The sequence below is a fragment of the Hippocampus zosterae genome, chromosome 9, assembly GCF_025434085.1.
Source record: "Hippocampus zosterae strain Florida chromosome 9, ASM2543408v3, whole genome shotgun sequence".
Taxonomy (NCBI): domain Eukaryota; kingdom Metazoa; phylum Chordata; class Actinopteri; order Syngnathiformes; family Syngnathidae; genus Hippocampus; species Hippocampus zosterae.
Genome location: NC_067459.1, coordinates 20,436,932 through 20,457,556, shown reverse-complemented (window position 1 = coordinate 20,457,556; position 20,625 = coordinate 20,436,932). Strand labels below are relative to the sequence as shown.

General features: G+C 45.0%; 1 protein-coding gene across 1 annotated transcript; it reads right to left on the bottom strand.

The window, feature by feature from the left end:
- Window positions 1-365: 365 nt before the first annotated feature.
- LOC127608254 (RNA-binding protein Musashi homolog 1-like) lies at window positions 366-20,418 on the bottom strand. The gene is made up of 14 exons (XM_052077262.1): window positions 20,243-20,418; window positions 19,734-19,774; window positions 19,048-19,129; window positions 18,845-18,929; window positions 11,811-11,852; window positions 11,294-11,386; window positions 6,236-6,284; window positions 5,425-5,507; window positions 5,036-5,153; window positions 4,500-4,580; window positions 3,905-3,961; window positions 2,946-3,002; window positions 2,710-2,864; window positions 366-2,507 (listed from the first exon to the last, which is right to left on the bottom strand). Exons 1-14 carry the CDS (start codon window positions 20,398-20,400, stop codon window positions 2,466-2,468), a joined length of 1,143 nt encoding a protein of 380 aa, XP_051933222.1. The 5' UTR covers window positions 20,401-20,418; the 3' UTR covers window positions 366-2,465.
- Window positions 20,419-20,625: the final 207 nt, after the last annotated feature.

Below are 20,625 nucleotides of genomic sequence, written 5' to 3'. Positions count from 1 at the left end.
TACGCAGGATAAAAACAGGTTAAGAGTGGTTTAAAGAAGCTAACTTCGAAGTGGACGTTCCTTCCCCTCTACTGAATTGTAATCACAAACGTTACTCTCATCCAGTGGGGTAGTTGAGTACTCCCGGCGCCATTTTAGCAAACACAAAAGAAAAGGTAACAGGAGGATAAACCTCAAACGAAAGAGGATATTTTCAATCACCAAATTCTATCTTACTGTACCCCACACAGAGCACCAAGAGCCCGGGGAAATAGTCACCCCTTCTGGGGAAGTGAGTCTTTTCTGCCGTAGCCTTGCTTGTAGCCTCTGCATGCCACTGTTTAATATGTATCATGGTGGGGGGAAAAAACAACAAAAAACACACAGACTTTAGAATAATTTATTAAGATTTAAAAATTCAAATTATCTGGGAGTCGGGGGTAAGAAAAGAATTGCTGTAAAGCTTGGTGGGGCCATCCCTCATTTTTATGAACTTGTGTCAGCGCTACAAGCTCAATTCAAACCTTTGGCCCTTTTCCTGACATCAACACAGGACAGATCGTCAAAATACAAGGGGGTCAAAATCTCAACACAGAAAAATATATCTCTTTTTTTCCTGAAAATAAAATCTTAATGCCGCAAGATTATCCACACATCGTCTGCTTTTACCAATAATAGCACTATTTTCATTTGCAAGGTACAAAATAACTTATTGCTTTATTGTAAGTTCAAAAGTTACAGTGTCGGTGTCCAGCAGTAGTTTTGTGTCGTGTCCCAGATGGTCTGACAGGAATGACTGGCTGGATGAGGAAGTGGCTTCAAGTGTCTTGCTATGCTCAACGTGAATCAAGGCTGAACAAACAGCTCACTTTTTTTTCTCTCTTTTTGCACATGTTGAATTTGTTCCAGCGTTGGACTTTGCCCTCCAGCCAGCGTTTGTCTCCATCGAGACCCTTTATCAGAGCCCACTGGGACCAGACCCTGTTACATTTCATGTTCCCTGCCCAAACCCCCTCCACCAACGTTTACAATGGAGCAGCAACTGTATATCATCAACAATAACGTGGAGGGGCACAAAGCAGTGAATACAAAATAAGTGATGCGAGGGAAACAGTGGAGAGCAGTGAAACCAAATGCAACGGGGAGATCATATCAGTACCAAATACAGGCAACTGGTCACAAGTCATTCCGTATCATCCTTTGATGCAAGCACACGAATACTCGCTCACACACTTTTGACGCGTTCGCATGCACCTTCCACAGTGAGAAGAGAACAGAACATTGTTGAGATGTTTTCGACATCTTGTTTCTCGGAGAATGTCCTTCATATATTTCCACGGTGCTTCACCGTGCGAGCACATAGAAAGGAAACAAAAAAAAAAAACAAAGAAGTGAGTGGATAAAAAGAAAATAAGAATCCAAAAAATCAACTCAACCCCCCACCCCCAATCTGACAAAGCCCTGATTTTTCCAGTTTAAGTTTAAAATGACTCCATCGACATAGTTTGTTAAGTAGTTTTCGTGCAGAAGCAAGAAAGCAGTATCACCAACATTAAAAGCTGCTGCTTGCAGAAAAGCATGAAAATGTGATGACTTTGAAAAAGAACATAAATGCCAGACAAACTCCCGTTTATACGTTTTTGCCTTATTATGGACAGTGCCACACTGCGTCCATGCTGGAGAGGAATGGCCAATAATGTACACAAGAACTTTTCTCTTGCGTAATAAGTAGTGAGATGACCACGTATCGTTTCATATCGACGACTTCCAGTGAAATAGAAGCTCTCCAAACCAACCAATTTCATGCCAGCTGGTTCAGTAGTCCCTCACCCGCACTTCCCCTTCGACCCAAAGTCTATGTACAATATCTTACAGGAAGACATAAAAACATTGCTTTCAAACCAATAACAGAATAAAATACCTCACAGATTATCATATTATGTCAATATTAATAACAATATTACAAAGGTTTGTTTTTAGAGACTATCAAAATATACATTTTTTTCTCCGTGTTTCCATGAAGCTTAGAAAAATGACTTGTCGTTGATTTGTTCTTTGTATGTCAAAAAGGATTTTTGAGGAAAACGCTTCGTGCCCGGTGTTAAACCAGGGACAGCTCTCAAGAATTTCATGATGAAAACATAACACAGTGAGATACAGTAAAAATTTGAAAAAAATAGTCCTCTGCGGTTTTCGCCACAGCCTTTTTTTTTTTTTTTTGCAGTTTTCTCAGTTTCAAAAAAATAATGGTGGGGTCTCAGGATGATCCAGTTGAGGACACGCTGAGATATTATGTTCATGTGAGATTAGTACAGCAAAAACAGAGTTCAGGTTTTTAAAAAGATATTCAGTCGGTGGGTTTAGCCACAGGACAGCCAGGCGGGGCTGCGGCCAGCCAATCAGGTTGTGCCGCCAAACAGCACTCAGCATTCGATTGGCTCATCAGCAGAAGAGAAGCCTCCAAATCATCTATGACACGAGTCAACTCAGTGGTAGCCGTTAGTAAACGCAGTAGCAATCAGGGGACCCTGAGGACGCACAGAACACATTGAATGCATATCCGCTGTTAGTGTCACAAATAAACACAGGGATTCGTGCGTGAAAAAAAAAGACAGATAACTTGGACAGTCACAAGAAAAAAAATCATAACATCAAAATAAACCTGGCATTTGAACAGTGTGGCGTCAACTTTTTATGTTCAAGGGCGTGGAGGTAGAATTGGTGACATACCCCGAGACCATGGCCGAACCCTGTGCTGGGGGCGGGGCTAGCCGCGCTGATGTAGCTGCTTATTCCTGAGTCCTGATTCGCTGCGGCGTACAAGTCAGCCATTGGTCCGGGGCTGCTGGTACTCAGAAATCCAGCTGTGCGAGAAGGGGTGGCGCCTAGGCAGCAGAGAAGTTGGGTCAAGCTTGAACATTAGACTTGCTAGTGCAAAGGCAATTATGCGCTTGGCACATACACACCTCGAACGACTGCCGCCGCCGCCGCTGCCATTGGTCCGTATGCAGTCAAGGGAATAGCTAAAGGTGACAGAAACGTACGGATTGACTGACGTTTTTGTTTCGGGAAGCTCAAACAGATGCTGAAACATTGATCCATCGGCAGATTTAAAACCCAAACCAAATCAAGCTTTGGTTTCTTGAAACACAGCAAAGGAGGTTTCTAAGCCAAAGGTGCAAGTACAAGTCATGCACACTAGGGGGAGTATGAAGACAGCCGCAGTCGTCGACTCGGCTGGTTCCTAACGTTTTTTGTTTTTTTTTTTTTTGGAGCCCTGGACCCCTTCTATACATTTGCTCGACCCTGACGACCCGCGACGTCCCACCCGGTCTGGGGGTTTTGGAGTGCGGTTTGATTAAAAACAGCATTTTATGCCCATTGGAACGCCAGGAGGCGGGGATGGGGGGCTCCTAATTTGAAAAAAAAAAGCTGATCATGTTGAGTCTGTATTAACAGCGTCATGGGGTAACTTTAACAATACAAGAGGGAACGCAATCTCATTAAAATATAATGAATTGCAGATGTGAAACAGATGAAGTAGGACAACTAAAAGTCCTTTCACCCTCTGTAGTTTCAGTAGCGATAGGTCTCAGTCACATTCGAGGAAACTAATCTTATTTCTAATGTCATAGGATGGTTTTTAAAATACTGTCGGAAGATGAATGAATGAATGAATGAATGTATAGTGTTTCCACTGACCACTTGCAGTAACACCAAAGGACCATTAGAGGTCCACAGACTCCCAGTTACGAAAAAAAAACATTAGCCCAATCCTGAATACCCTTCATCACATTTCAAAGAAGTCCAAAATGGGACCATAAGGATCTCTGATCAATATTGTTCATGGTTGTTCTTACTCAGAATGAAGTCAAATTTGGGGATTTGACTTAATAGCTGTTACATATAGTGGGTACCTACTGACCTGTCAACTCAGGGGGATGGGAAGATGTCAGGAGGGGGGTCCTCTCTAAATGGAATTCTAGAAACAGAGAAGGGCAAGAGAGAGCGCTCTGTAAATACGGTCACCATCCACAAGCCGCACTACAGAGCCACAGCGGGACACAAACGTGAAGGCAAGCGCACAGAGCGTCAAGGTTTTATGTGAAAACATCTATTGTGGGGCAAGGCAGGAAGGTGGGAACGGAGGAAAAGGAGGCGCTATTCAGCCAAAGGACACGAGGTTACATGAGTCAAAAAATAAACAGAGCAAAAGATTTGAGCAGACACAAGAGAAACGGAAGATGTTGAGTTTGGAAAACATTCCCCCCAAAAAGATTGTGCTGAATAGTGTTAAAAGTGACCGTAAGCGAGCAGAGACTCCACTGGAAGAGCGTTTGTATTAAACTAGAGCCTGTCTATCTTTGCGTGCGTGTGCGTGCGCACGTGGCCTCTGTTGTTCCAACACATTTTGTGATCTCAGTGCAGCTGATTCAACTACATGCCACAACCCGCATCCTTTGGCTTTTCTTCTCAGCGACTCGCCTGTGCAAAGTGGAAAAGGGCGTACACACACTCACCTGGAAACTGGTAGGCGTAACCTGGCGCAATTCCAGAGTAACTACGGCTGGTGTAAGTGGTGGTCTGGAAGCCTGGGTAGCCTGTCAGAGGAAAAAAAAGAGATAAAAAAACTGAACAACAATATGAGGATGTGCAATTGGGTTTTGCGAAGTGAAGAGCAACAAAACATCTACTCATCCACTATGCAGTGTCAATACTGCTGGTCCAAACACTCCTCTAACTGTCCACTAGAGGGAACCAAACACCTGCTAATCATATCTAATCGAGCGTCACGGTCTTTTCCAGAATATGACCTCGATGTGCATTTTTGTTTTTTCTTTTGTAGGTTAATATGAGGAAGATCAAACAAACCGGAAGGAGAATTATGTTTTTCATTAGTATTCGCTAAATGTATTTAAAAAGTGTTTTTAAAAATATTTGTCTGATACTCGGACATAAGTACAACCACATCCGTGCATCAATGTTCTGTAGCGCTTGTCCTCATTACGGTACAAGTGAAAAACATTTTTAAGGTAATTCAAGTAATGAGTCGTACCAAGCATGCCGATGCCCAGCATGAAGGCGTCCATCCCATAGGGCATCACTCTGGATCGACCTCTGGCTGAACTTGTTGGTGTCATCACCTCCTTTGGCTGTGCTTTCTTACACTCTACCTACAGCACACAGGGGGTAGGGGGGGATATCATTTCAGTGATGCGAAAATAAAATGACATGCGCAGCCTAGGTCGGAAAATCTGCAGACATGAATGTAACGCTTACAAACACGCATTTTGACATGTAATTATTTTCACCCAAAAAAAGGGAGAATTAGCGATAAAGCAAAATATATTGATAAATAATATTGCCTTTATAATTGTGCAGCTGTCCCTTAGGCTGTTGTTGTTGTTGCAAATGTTTCGGTGTGTCGCGTCTCTGCTTGCCTACCATTTTATTGTTGATCTCGTGGAAATGAATCTCACACACTTTCTCGACCACATCTTCGTTCTCAAAAGTGACAAAACCAAAGCCTGGAGGACACAAAAAACACTCTTGTAACACTCCTATTGTCTGTTAAAAAAAAGAGTGGCGAAAGCAGAGCCCGCCTTGCAAACACAAACACCTTTGACTGTGCATAAGCTTCACTCCGAACGGAAAAAAATCAGTCCATTTTTTTACAGTGTCTGATGATCCTGATCTTGCTTGCAAGGAAGATCGGAGACTATTATAGGCTGATGCCATGCGGACAGGAATAGACCGGACAGGAGTGACGGCCGTCCATTAAATCTCTCCTTACCCTTCCTCACAGCAGGGAGGTAGAAACATGAAACCATCGTGACATTGCTGGCCTGTCAATCAGCTGTTGTTGATACGCTGGTTGTTCCCTACCTGAATTAACCTCGACCGGCCACACCCCTTTTTTTCCCCCCACCGGCTCATCTATTACCTCCTGGCTTCTTTCCTCTCCTTCCCCCTTATTCCTCACTCATCTCATTAAGTTCCATCCTCTCCTGGAACCAATCTGACCCTTTATTGCGACCCTCAGCAGGCGCGGCACTTCGGCCTCGCTGGGAGAGGACAGAGATAAATGAAGCATGGAGGAGTAGAGGGTGGAAAAGGCGCATGAATATGAAGATTTTTTTTTTCCTGCCTTTTTTTTTTTCCTCCCTCCTATTCTCCCACGAGGACTCTTCATAAGGTCCCGCACACCAATTACTTTAATTTGCGTACGTGTGGGTGTGTGATCCTCCATACGCACCTCTGTGTCTGTTGGTTGTTTTGTCGAACATAAGCATGGCATCGTCGACCTGTGAGAACAAAGCAAAGGATGGGCTTTGACGTCAACACACATCATCACACAGCATGGGGTGCCATTGTCCCTCTTTAGCATTGGAGCAAGAGGGGTGGGGGGGAACAGATGGAGAGGGTGAAGGGACAGAGAGGGGTGACAGGTGACAAAGGAGAAAAGACAGAATGAGGTCCCAAAAAAAGCGATGACCGCGGCGTGCGCGCGCGGTAACTTGAAATCCACATTTTTTAATGCGACAATCAGCAAGGACGGCGAGATATCACAAGATACGTCAGGAAATTCTTCCCTCTTTTGTCCTCCCGTTTCTGCACTCGCCGCTCGGCTTTCTCCACAAAGTTTACAATTGCCTTGGAGACGGAAAGAATTTCAATTAGAAGAACGCGGCTTCCCCCAACCTCATTTCAATTTTGCGTGGGGTGGAGGGGGAAATGAGGAACTGTAAAGCCGAATAACGTGGGGATCAAAAGAGGAGAAAGTTTTGACTGAACATTGGAAAATTTGCTGACAAACACTTTGCATCTGAAAAAGAGTGAGCAAGGGGCTTTGTCAACATGCACTGCTTTTCTTCTTCTCCCTCGACTTTCCTATTCACACTCATTCCACAGCACTATTCATATTCCTCCTCCTCCTCCCCTTTTTCACCACCAAATCCCCCAACCCACCAACACCCCGCCCGCCTGCCATTTGCCGGCAGCAAAAGTTTGGAATCTTCTGACGGTGTCGAAGGCCACTCGTGGTGTCTGATCTTAAGGGCAGGTGACAAATGGCTCTAACTAAAATTGAATCGGTGGGTTGTTTTGGCATGCTCGGCTTATTCATGTTTTCTGTTGTTTTTGCCGGTCAGTGTCGACGGTAATCATTTTGCCGACGATGTCGTCTTGTAGGTGAAAATGCAAAGACGCAGGCCCGTCCTGTGTCGTACTCACATGGCGACACAGGTGGGGAATGACGACATGCCTATTTTCACGACGCCGCTGAAACTCAAACCGGTGTAACGTGAGCGGCAGAGACCTCGGGATGACCAGGACGTCTGCTTTCTTAAACGTTAATTCACATGATGAACACCCCCGTGCACGTCTGCGCCTTTGTTGAAAAAGTTTGCAAGCTAGACATGCTGAGGATGGAAATGGAGAGGACCAAGGTTGCTTCTGCAGTCTCCATGACCCTTTTGGACTCCCATCTATCTCAATATATAGCACCCCTGCACGAACCCACGCAGCCCCCACCCCCCGCAGTCCTTCAATGAGTTTATTCTGTCCTCCCCGTTTCTCCACTCGCTCATACTCAATGACACAGCAGCGAGCTCAGGGAACAGGACAGTAAGTAGACAGCTGCAAGCCAACATGTTAGCATAAGACTAGAGTTACATGAGCAGTTTGAGACCCTGTTAGCATCCGAAGTATTTATGCTAGGTTAGCATGAGCTGCTAGTTTTCAAACCGAGGCCGAATTATTCACAGAACAGACAAAGCCTGAGATGGAAGCAAAAAAAAAAAGACATGATGATAATATAAAGATAACAAAATATTGAATTGAGACAGAAGACAATGGTGGACTATTTTGTTCAAAGAACTTGTCACGTGTATGAGCTTATGCTGCGGTCGCACACTCGCCGCTTGCCCTTGCCAAACACGATTTCCGATGTCCACTACCTCGGGTGCTGTAAGACAATTTGATTGGACAGTTGCGGGTGGACTGAGATTGGTTTAGCAGCGGCTCAATCTCGAACTACTCAGCATTATTGTCGAGAAGATCGACACGTGACCGAATGAGAGACACCTGAAAGTAGTCTGGGTTTTTTTTGTTTTGTTTTTTTAGGTGCATCTTTTTATGAGAAGAATAAGCGTTCAACATAGTAGATTGTGAAGGGTGGCGTTCACATTCCCCCCCGCCTGCTCTCGATCCTCACATCTCCCTCTTTCATCCTTGCACGCTCTCTCCGGACAGCTCTCTAAACAGGCCAGCAGACAAAGTGTTCAGTCAAGCCTCATAATTGCTGGCTCATATGGGTGAGTGGAGTCCCAACTTTTCCCGTCTGCCCTGTCCATTCTGCTTTTTTTTCCTTTTATCTCTGCACTCTGTTCTCCATCGACAACTAATGTGCATCCAGATCTGTTTTCCCTTGCAGTGGCTATGGTTCAACTCTAGTATTTTAGTACGTAGTCATTCGGCCTGTGAGGTGCTTTATTTTGAATGATGAAAAGACTGAAACAGGCTTTCGTTTGGACCATAACAGACGTGAAATGTTCACGGTCGAATTACTTGTGAAGTCCAGACAGTGGATTTAGATTCACGTCCGGTAAATCTCAAGAGAAACATGGGCGCGAAAGTCACACGGGCTAGAAAATATGAACCTACAATAGCTAATAACATATTCTCCGTAGGGACATTGCAAATAAACTCACAAATCTGACATATTATAATGAACGGCCATTTCCGTCCACTCTGACGAAGCAGAGGAGTATAGATGTGCTTTCAGAAGTGCGCTTAAGGAAACAAACTTCAGTATGCATCAAAGAGTTGCACAAAACGCAGCGCATTCGGTGTTTTCTTTTCGAGGCGGTGCCACAGTATGAAAATAAACAGGACACTGAGTCCTACTCCATCCCAACCTGCACCTTGTAACCAGGCTCGGATAATAAACAAGAAATACCTCCTGCTCAGCAGGAATGCACTGTGAGATTGCCGCTACGCATGATACAGCTTCAGTCTCATGTGTCCGTGCAGTCCGAATATCCCCTTATTCTGTGGAGTCAGCGCCGTCTTTTGATATGAGAGAGTGTAACCACCGGGGAAAAGTGATTCGTCTCAGAGCTGCAAACATTTTTGGGGAACATCTAAGAAACCATGACACACGACACTAGCACCTTGAAAAATGGAGTTTAGCACGTGTTACACATGTAATCCTGATTGACAGCAACCTACAACACGATTAATGTTGTGTTTTAAGGACAACAATGTACGTTTTAAAAAATTAAAATAAATATTAAAAATATTCTTAAAAAATAAATATAGCAAAACCGATTGAAAACACTGTAATGTGTATGCCGGGCCAGTAGGGGGCAACATGAGTTTGTAAAGAAACTCTTACGAGCATGCGCACTGCCTGCTTGTCCTTTCAGGTTATCCAACGCTGTCTTTTGACTGGACTGTTTACACAGCAACAACCAAGTAAAAACGAGAATTTCTTGTAAAGGTTTCACTACAGTGTGGCCAAAATGAACAACTCGTGAAAAGGACCAAAAATGCTGTCATATGCACGCTAGGGCAAGACTTTGTGATCGCCTAACGACATGCGTATTCACCAGCTGCCTGTCCCAAAACAGATTCCCTGAAAACATTTTAAGTACAAATGTACAAGTACTGTTGGAGGATAACTGCGTAAATAGTTTGACACGTGTTTAAATCAGCAATTATTGAAATAAACATGAAGAAGACAGTGCGGTATGGTGACATTATTTTTCATGACAAGTGGCGCACTGCAAATTCCTTTCCCCATCATAATCCATCTTTTTTTTTTCTAAATGAGTCTTTTTGTTTTCTTTTGAACCGTAACATGAAAGTGAAACCGTTACACTATTATCTGCATTCTCCAAAGAATGCATATTTCTTTGAAAACGGTGCCGTGCAGGTTGGATATTTTAGCATCCTTTACAAACGTGTGCCCTACGGATCTCAACAGAACTGCTTGGTGATAAAAAGGCTTTAGACAACTTCACTTGAATCAAATCAGTGCCTTAAATATGCTTCGACCCTGATTCACAGGCCAAGCGAGACAAACAACATATTTGGCCTTTAGCACAAAGCCATGTCCAATTTTAGATGATTTAAGCAGACTTTTTGACAACAGAACCTCGTAACATTTACTGGATCACTGACTGCGAGTTCTGCTCTCGTTTTGTCTACCCAAATGTATGCAAGCTCACCTCTGCTCAAAGCCAAAACGGTGCCACTGTCACACACGCCTCTTTCCATTCATGCAAATACACACTTAGCAACCCCAAAGGGGAAAAAAAAAGAAAGACAACATTGGATTACTGTGGGACTATGGACAAAAGCAGGTCACCACAGCAACAAGCTATGGAACTTGATCAGCGCGCGTGTGTGTGTGTGTGTGTGTGTGTGTGTGTGTGTGTGTGTGTGATGGAGGAGAGCATCTGTGGTGCTGATTTTTGGGGTAAAATGTGATGCGTTTGGTGTATGTAGGATGTGTGTGGGGAAGAGGGCTTGGGGGGGCAGGGTTAAAGGAGCAGCTGTTGCATTTGGTGAGTTATTAGAGAAAAGCCCCGAAGTCCTTAAAAGAGTCTCAGCCCCACACCCTCATCCAAGCTACAGTGGGCTAAAAAGTAAAAAGTAACCCCTTATTGCATGCAGGCTGGATACTTTGGTGCATTTCTGGCCCATCAGATGGCTGACCCACCCCCCCCCCCACCCTCCCTCCCCGCCATTCAAACTTACATTTCTTCCTCAATATACCAACATTCCTCCTTTTCTCTGCCCTTCAACCCTTCCGAGTTCCCCCTCCCTCTCGCTCAATGGGGGGTTGCTTCTTCCCTTTCAGTCCCCCGCCATCTCCCTCACCCCCCTCTCCCCGCTCCCTCCTCCCTTCTCCTCCCTCTCCTTAGCCACGCATCTGTCTCCGCAGCGTGTGTTTGTCTTGCACCAAATTTCATTCAAAGAAGCAGTGCCGCTAAGTGAGATGATTAAAAATTGCACAACATCAGACCCATTTTATCTAACCACCTTTGATTCAGTTTTCCTCGACACGTTGACCTCCGAGACAAGTTTCTCCTACGGGAGGCCAAATAAAAGTCAAATTCAAATTCTTATCTTTCCCCACCCTTCTCACTGATAATTTGGCAGATGCCTCGAGATGGACCGAGTAAAGGCATCAAAAAAAATTTTTTGGGGAAAGAAAAGGTCAAACATATGAACGGCATCAACAGGAAAGCATGCTATTTATCACGGGGGTGCAGTTTCCAAATTAAAAGAGTTTTTCCAAGTTTACCTTTCCAAATTGGTCAAAGTATTGCTTCACGTCTTCAATGGTGGTGTTGACCGAGAGTCCTCCGACAAAGATCTTCTTTGTTCTTGTGACCAACTGTAAGCACAGAAAAGGGAGCAGACCATTTTTTAAAAATGACTGATGATGCAACTTCTTTTGTGGTTGTTGTTGTTTTATTCACTGATCTAATTTCAAGTGCTGAGAGCTCGACTTCACATTCAGGCTAAATGAGCTAAATATTAAGTGTGTGCGAGTGCACAGGTGCATGCATGCTATATGTGTCATTCATATAATTGCACAAAAAATGGCAGTGCGTGCGTGTGGAGGGTGGCGGTGGGGGGTGAGCGGGGTGGTCAGGGGTGGGGGAGGTGGGGTCAGGGTGACAGGGTCACAGTGTCAGGCCGGTCAAGTGGATTGCCGCCTCTCCTCCATCATGTGACCGACGCTAATCCTAACCAACCACAGAGCTGAGCGATTATGGCCGACACATGACATCACTCGGCGTTGCATGTGCACTCACCTTCGGCTGAGCACGGCGAGGAAAAGCCACTTTTGGGTCGATCTGTGCGGGAGACATGAGAGCAGACGGCTTTTATTTAGTCATACACACATCACAGCAAAGTATTTTCTCAGATTCTGGATTCTGAGTTTCAGATTCAGAGTCCAGCTTTGCAGTTTTAACTGATTAGTAAACTGTGAAGGCGATGGCTCTACTGAAGCAGCAGACTAACGTATTGAATGCTTTTGAGTCGGTGACATTCTTGGCACTGTAGTTATTTGAGGAATCATTTTGTCATTTGAGAAAAATGTGACACTCGTCACCATAAGTGACCTTATTCCTTACCACTCCTTGACATTGATTCACTCTTAGTGTAAATAGACGGTGCGTTCAAATTGTGAATTTAGGTTGGACGATGGGCCTTGAAAAGTAAATCACCACAAAGACGAGCGAGGAAGCATGGACTAATTTTGAATGTAAGAAATCGCGCTGGCGTTTTATTGACATGATTTACTCCTGTAATAATTTCTAAAATTGTAATTTAACTTTTTGGGATTGAAGATTTGTCGCGGCAGCAGTTCAACTAGAGAAAAGATCAATGCTCACTCGTTTCAGTTTTCATATTCAGAAGCCCTGACAACATTGGGGAAATGTCATATTTGACACCATTCGAGAAGCATCCGGCTAACTTCTAGCATAATCTCGAGCTTTTTAATCGATTACACATTTAGGGTACTTAATATCCCTGAATGGAGAAAGCATACAAATAATTGGGACATTATTTATAACTCTTCTATAACTTAGCATAGCTTGTTAGTTGTTAGTTGAAACCAAAGATGCATTTTAACGAAAATGTTGCCGTGCAATGGGTGATGTGTGGTTATGAAAAGCTAAAATAAGAGGACATTCAATACAGGGGTTTTTTTTGTGTGTGCGTAAATGCAGTTTTTTGAGGACCCTTAAAAAAATAACATTTACGTTTCTGCGAGCCTTGTAGATGAAAATGAATTAATCCTCCAAGAGTGCTCATTTCTCCAAGAAACATGCTGTAGTTAAGTCACTGAGCGTATATGAAGGGCAACACATCCAGAAATAGAAGATATGCTAATGCTTAAGAATGTATAGTAGGCCCTTGTTGATGCAAGCACGCCAAACATCCAAACACACGGGTGTAATGAACAAGATGGACATTAAGACATAAACACATTGGCTTAAACGCTTTGTATTATTCCTAGTAGTGTATTAATAAACAAATTCATCTGGACCCCAAACTAGACAAGAGTATGGCAATCGGCAGCCGAAAACGAACACGCGTGTAAGATTCCGATTTCCAGAAGGATTCTTCGCACTGACAAATCCAGACAACCTCCATTTAGGATTAACAAGATTTGATGTATCCATATTTCGCCCCCGCTGGAATGTCTGAGCAGTGGTCAAGGTTAGAGATAAATTTAGAAGCAAATGAGTTTTGAATGAGCCGGCCTGTAATAATGCTAAATATGCAAAGCCTGGCCTGGCATTTCAAATTTGCCTGGAATCTTGTGTTATTCCCACCCAAGCCAACAAGAGCTGATTTTTTTTTCTTTTTAGGTCACAGAACCTTGTAGTGTATTAAGGTCTTAGGCTTCCATCTTTGTTCTAATAATTGGATGTGTGAAGAGAAACCCCTTGTGTCTCACACAGGCGTTGAATTTATATTGGCAACCAAAAAGGAGCCTATCAAAGAGCCAAACAACACGCACTCGAAAAGTGAGCAATGCGCACGATACGAGAGCGAGCGCGCTTTTCTTCAATATTCACACACTGTATTCATCACTCTCCTGTGATCATTCCCGGCTTCTGATGCCAACTCTTCAGACCAAAATATCCTTGGAGGACCTTTAAGTGTCTTTGCGGCCACTTGGAGAGCACAAGGCTGGGTAACTACCAGGCGGCAGCGGTGCCCTTGGGAGGGATTGCCGGGCGACTTTGCAGCTTCAAATAAGACAAAAGACAAGAAGCCTCGTGTCACCTCCAGCTGGTCCGAACCTCGAGACGAAGGACGCGCACTTTTGGCGACAGGAAGTGACCACATGACATTCCTTCCAGGATTTGAATCACATATTTGACGTGGGATTACCAGCTTGAAGAGCGCAGGTGCCAACCGAACCCCTCATCAGGCGGAAGACGCTTTTCGTTCTCCTCAATGACCCAAATTCAATACCTAACTACTTGGGAGCAAAGGTCACGCGGACCTCTGAGGTGTAACGCAATAACAGAATAAGTAAACTGTGTTTATGTGAGTGGGAGACACCAGGTCCCAATTGGAGTAGAGACACATCATCCGGCATTTTTTTTTTCCTCAACGGCAAAGGTGCTGTCGTTGTTTGTGTAACCGTCCCAGGAAATATTACATTTCTTTGTGTCCTTTCGTAATGTAATAATAAAGTGCAGATCTATGAAATTAATATCAGGAGTTTCTGTTCGGGATGGGCCTTTGACAAACTGTATCCTAAATAAAACGAATGATAAATGCGATTCCTTGTTATTTTTAACGGGATGGGAACATCTCTGAATGTCTCAATGTACTCATGTTTTCATGCCGGGTGTTGTATCGAGCAGTACGGTAAATATAATTTACATGATAAGGAGATCTTAGCGTAAAAACGGCTTAATACAGTATAGACGGTTATGACTAGGTTAGGACTAATGCATCTTATTGTAGCGCGACTATGGCTACTGCAGTCATGCCATGCTGTTAAAAAAAAACAAATAAATAAATAAAGCATTCCACTTCAGCGAGAAAACAGAATGCATCTAACGTGTAATTTCTACAACTGGCGGTACTCAGAGGAAGGCTCTGACAATCGAAAACTAAAGCATCTATTAAGACTGCCGCATTAGCCTTAAGGAAGACAGACAGGCCACAAAAGCAAAAGTAAAATGGCTTAGCCAGGTCACTGTTTGCAACACTCAGAAATAGCTCTTCACATCTTGAACAGAGAGGCTTGACATTTGAGAAGCGTTTCGACCGTGTAACAGTCAACTGGCGAAAATGCGGCTAATCACGCACACTGTGGGGAAGAAAGCAATTCTTCTTCAAAAGAGTTATAACTGAGTGTTCTCGTAATGCTCTGACTAACACCCTGCTTCATAACACCCAACCCGCGCTCCGGCTACGCGGCAAAGAGACGGCAATGTGATTTCTTTTATTTATTCTTTTTTTTTTTTTTTTTTTAGTAGCTTGGCTTTTAGGACTAATCTACAACCAATAGTCACCTCACGTGGCCCGGCGTGTTCACCATTGCAACGGACTGAAAAACAAAAAATAGAACCTTAATCGAACATATAAAATAATTGCTGACCCCTCCCCAAAAAAATCAACTTCCATCCAGTACCGTAATAGGTAAAATAAAGAGGTGGGCGGGAGGGGATGTGTGTGTGTGTGGGGGGGGGGGGGGGATCAAGAAAAAATGCACGGGGAGAAAGAGAAAGCATTCATTTGGAAAAGAGACTCGGCTCATGAGAAAGTGGGCCTGTCCAGTGTAGCGGTGCAGCGGGGCCGTCCCAGCAGGCAGCCCCTCTGATTTCATTAATTAACAGGACAAAGAGTACAAAACAGATGGGCCCGTAGAGGAACTAGGGCTCCCGTGCTACCCCCAACAGGCCCGCATACTGTATACACAAGCATCCGGATAATGTAGCGCCAACATAAGCACTAACGTACATCGCCCGTGCTTTGACTGGCTCATTACTGCACCTCCACAAGTAGCTTGTGATCACACTTGCTGAGACCTTCTTGGAACAAAAACGGCAAACAAACAGCAGCCCCCCCCCCCTTTATCGTGGTATTATCACATTCAGTCACAACAACAAAACAGCTACGGGGCAAAATGAGACATAAGTATAGGAAGGGATTTGGTTTGGACCCATCAGGGTCAGTCGGCACAAATTAGCGACGCCTACTAATGAGGACCCCCCGCCCCAAAACTACCGAACCAAACCCCTACGGCCCTGAAAGCCAAGGATTTTTTTTTTTTGGGCTGTGCCAGGCCGGGCAATCGGGCATGCGTGCTTATGGTGGCGTGCACATGTAGCGCTTGGATCCACCTTCGGGTCCCGTTTAGGCTTTATCCACACATCTGAGGCCGCGTATGGACCTCGGAAGCCCAATCCAGTTTGTTTCCTTCAATCCGATTAGTTGCTTTTCAGATCTATACTAATTACAGCAATCCTCCCGCCTTCCTCTTCGCCTCCACCTTCTCCATCCTCCTTTGTACGAGTCTTTACCACGTCAGCATGAACCGCTAATCTCCAGTAGAGCTCGCTCGGGCCAACGGCCAGCTTCTGCTAACCAGGTGTTCGAACAGTAGAAAAGTGCACCGCCATTCGGTGCACAGCAGCTGGTTTGAGCATATGCAGTTTCGGTGCGGCTGCTAGATGAAAGCCTTCGTGCCATACGGCCAGTAGCAAAAAAATTAATAAAATCAAATCACAAGACCGCGTCGCGAGTTGATTTAAAGGTCCAAAAAGGCATATTACTTCTGCTATGAATGTTAGGTCTCGGTCGGTGGATTTTATGCGGGTTTTGGGTGAAAAATGACATTTAAATGTAAAATGTAAATACATTTGTAAGAAGGTTTGTGGACAGGTGGAGTACAGATCCTGGGTCTTTTTTTTTTTTAATGTTATTTTTGGAAAATGTTTCGGTACCATTCTGGTTTCAGACTCATTTAATGACTCATGCTCAGTGCGCCATACATTTTGCATCTTCAGTAAAAGTATTTGATTTTACGAGTCAAATTGGTGAGCATGCACCAGGTCAACTGTATCACTCATTGTATCACCCAACTGTATCACTCGCGAAAAATACATTTTTATTCCAATCACCCAAAACAACCCCTTTTTATCATCCATAAATACTGTTTAGGACGACTATTAGGAATAACACAATGGAAAAATAAAATTTCTAAATTTTTTTTGTCTAAAACCAGGTTAAAACAAAGGAGGAGAATCCCCCCCCACCTCCTGTTCTCACTCGTTCTTTCTCCCCTAACTGCTTCCAGTGAAACATTTCTCCCGAGAAAACAAATACCAGTTGTGCCCTTCTCCTGTGTCCAGAAAACAGCACACCGCTGCCCTAAGGCCGTTTTCTGCTCTGGCAGGAAATCTAACCAGCAACAACCTTGCTCTAAAAACAATACGTGACATCGTATTTGTTGTCATTTGACAGCACAGTTCCAACAGTGTCATCAAAATTTAAGCTTCTGCCCATCTTCTAATGGAAAGCGAGATGTTAACGAAGGGTAAATGTTTAATGCCGCACGTCATGTGGCCGCGCTTTTACGGACCTTGCACCTGTGGATGTAGTTTATTCCCAAAGGCAGGAGAATTCTGTTGATATCTCCTATCCTTGTCATATGTTGTACTTTAAAAGCGCTTTTTATCACACAGCAAAGGGTCGGCTTCATTTGGAGACGGCCTAGCTTCAAATAATTTTTTTTTTTTACCCGGTCCACTCAGGAATGTTTGTCTTTCATGTAATCCCCATCCAACCGCAGACGGCTGTCTGGATTTTAAGCGGCAAATATTGAGAATTAAAAATTGATCTTTTATCATGTGCCGACGTCTCATTCTTAAGTTGTTATTTTACGGTAATCGCAAAGTTGTAACGCTGGTTTTAACTGACTCTCTTTCAATGTCCTTTGCAAATTTGAGGTGTTTATAAAACACCACTAAACAAAAAACGCTAATTATACATTTGAATGAAAACAAAACTGGAGGTTACTTTCTTTGTTCCAAGTGTGTTTTTGGATTAAACCCATTTAAGGCTACGTGTGTACCAAACCAAACTGTTTAGCCTTTCGGATCTATTTCAGTTTCCAATAGTTTCCAACAGCTAACGATAGCAAAGGTCTGCAAAACTGCGCATTCATCAACTTCCTCCTCCAAGCGAGCGTTCACATCACACGAATCCACAAAATATAAGTTTAACATTTAAAATGAACACTCGATAGTTCTCCAGAAATGGTTTCCACACGAAAAACACAAACTATTGTGAGGACAACGCAGTTTTTATCAGAGGAACTCCCAGCGGAGCCATTCCACTTTCCGATTAAATCCAATTCGCATACGAGCAAACTAACAAGATGCGCAACTATCGTGTGTCTATCCGTGCCACACGCGCGCGCGCACAAAGTTGCTCTTAAATGAATGCAAAATAGCTGAGAAGTTGTTATGGCGACATAAATCCCAACAGGCTGTGTACTTACAGCACTGTCTCCAGCGGCTGGCGTCACCCCCGGCAACAGGCTTGCTCCAACAACTAACCGACGCTACCTTTCTCCACCCTTGGGCCCATGCTGTGCCTCTCATTTTCGCTCTCAAATCATCCTATTGTTATGTGTGTACATGTGGTTAGGAAATGGCGCAAGCTAACAACACCCAATCTACATGACCAAGACTGCAACTTTCACACCTTCATAGAGATTTAAACGCAGCGTGTCACAGCATCACACATGTAGGTTGTGTGTGTGTGTGTGTGACACATTTCCGAACACTGTTGAGTGCCCACATGTTACATGTGTAGGAGGGGGAAATTACATGAACAGCGTCAGTAATTAAAACTGAACTAGCAGGCAGTCATGAGCGTCACTCCTGGCCTTCACAACAGTCACTCAACAACTCATTTCTTTTCTTCACATCCCCTTTCCCCTCATTGAGGACCAAAAGAAAACATTTGCTACCAAAGGAAAAAAAAAAACACCGAGAAGGTTTTGCGGGGGGGGGGGGGGGGGGGGGTTCGACCCCATTTAGATCCCCCAGGTAACCATGGCAATGAAGACCAAGAAAGAACGCTTTCAGGTTGGCGCCGTGAACCAGGATTTGGAGGGGGAAATGAGCAGAGAGAAGGGATGGGGTGGGGGGTGGGGGGGTTGCTGCTTCAAAACGTACTCCTCAACTTTACAAGCCATACGGTGGGTGGCTAGATGCACTGAGGGGGAAAACACGCAACACACATTTGGAAAAGTTACAACAGTGAGCGGCACCATAAAAAAAAAAGAGGTGGGACTCACAGTTTTGGAGTCCAGCTCGTGTCTGTTTTGGGCCAGCACCTTTTCCACGCCGGCCTGGTCTGCGTATGTGACAAACCCGAACCCCCTGGGAGTGATCAGAAAGAACATAACTTAAACTTCAATCGACCCCATGTCCAAGAAGAGAGCACGCCAGGGTCCCATCCAGTGATTGGACAATGGGGTGCACACTCCCTCCTTCTTACCTCGACCTTTTAGTGATAGGATCTCGCATCACCATACACTCCTTCACCTCTCCGAATTTGCAGAAGTAGTCCTTCAAGCCCTCTGTAACAAAACAATCATTTTGCTTGTGAGATGACAGGATGGGCAATTTATACATGCGACCATTAAGCATGTAACGGATCTATAAGGACCCACACAACCAACGCTCCACTTGATGGTAATTGTTGTTTGGACACCATTGCAGTCAGTATGATAATAAGATGTAAGGGGGTGGGGCGGAGTGTGTGTGTGTTGGGGCGGGAGGGGAGGAGGGGGGGTACAGTGGCGGGAATAAACAGTGTGCTGCGCGCATGGCTCCTGTGACGGTGCACGGAGCGCTGCGGTAAGCAAAACAACACGCCAGCGTGGCCATCAATGGGTAAACTTGTGAAGGCATCATCGATCGTAGCATATCGGACGTTGTGTTTTACTCAGAAAAGGACACGCGAGTCGCTCAGTCAGTCTCTGTATGTGTTTTCAGCGTTAATCTCCTCGCGTCTCGGCAAGACTAAATCCTAAGAGATGATCCTCATTGAACGGAAAGGCAATGCGTTGAACTATTTACAGTTGAGTTGCAACTCGGTGGAATATGCGAGGGTAAGCACGAATAACATTCGACCGCTGTGTGTGCGGGTGTGTGTAAAGTAACGTGCGGGACATCTCTCACCTTGTGTCGTCTGCCAACTCAGACCTCCGATGAACATTTTGCTGAATGGGAGAAACACAAGCAGAAAGTCACATAGGGAAACGTACGCGTTCCAGAAAAGCACAAGGCGGTAGCGATAAGAGGAGTGAAAAGTGGAGTCGGTGCGTGCGATAGAGCATCAGTAAAGTAAGACGAAAGCATCGGCCATGTTGCGAAGTCACCAATGGGCCGGTGGGGCCGTTACAATCCCCAAGAGGACGAGAGGGAAGGGAGCGATTTTTCCCGTTGGTGGTGCAGAAGTTGGAGCAAAATGTGGCCTCCGGTAGGAAGATGGATGTGGAAATAAAAAATTAAAAAAAGAGAGAGAGCGTCTTCTCCGCTTAGTGGATCCATCCCACACACACAGAAACACGCACACACGGCGTGCTTGTCTTTTGTCTCGGCTCCACTCCCTCACTCAACTCAACTTAAAAGTCCAAGGTGAACTCGAACCGGGACGGGTAGGCAGGGCGAAAGCGGAGGCTTTTTACCAGGGGTCGTGGGGGGAGTTGTCCGTGACGGACGACAGGCTGCTCGGGCTCCCTTCCGTGTCCATGCCGCTCTGCGCTGTTGTATTCCCGCACTGAGAGGAGGCGAGGAGAGCCAGTGAAGCTCCGCCGCTTGCTGCTCCAGACTCAGGGGCGGGCATAAGCGAGGGGGGGGGGAGGTGGGGAGCTGTGGGGGGAGGGGAGGTGGGGAGCCGTGGGGCTGCGGGGGGTGGAGTGGTTGGTGGGGTGCTTAGTACGAGGAGGGGTTGAGCTTCACGCACACACACACACGCGTACACGAGGAGGGAGGGGGGGAGGCCCCGCCCCCCGCCCGCCTGTCCTTATTCACGGCGCCATTGGTGTGTTCTCACCAGTGTTTCCCTGCG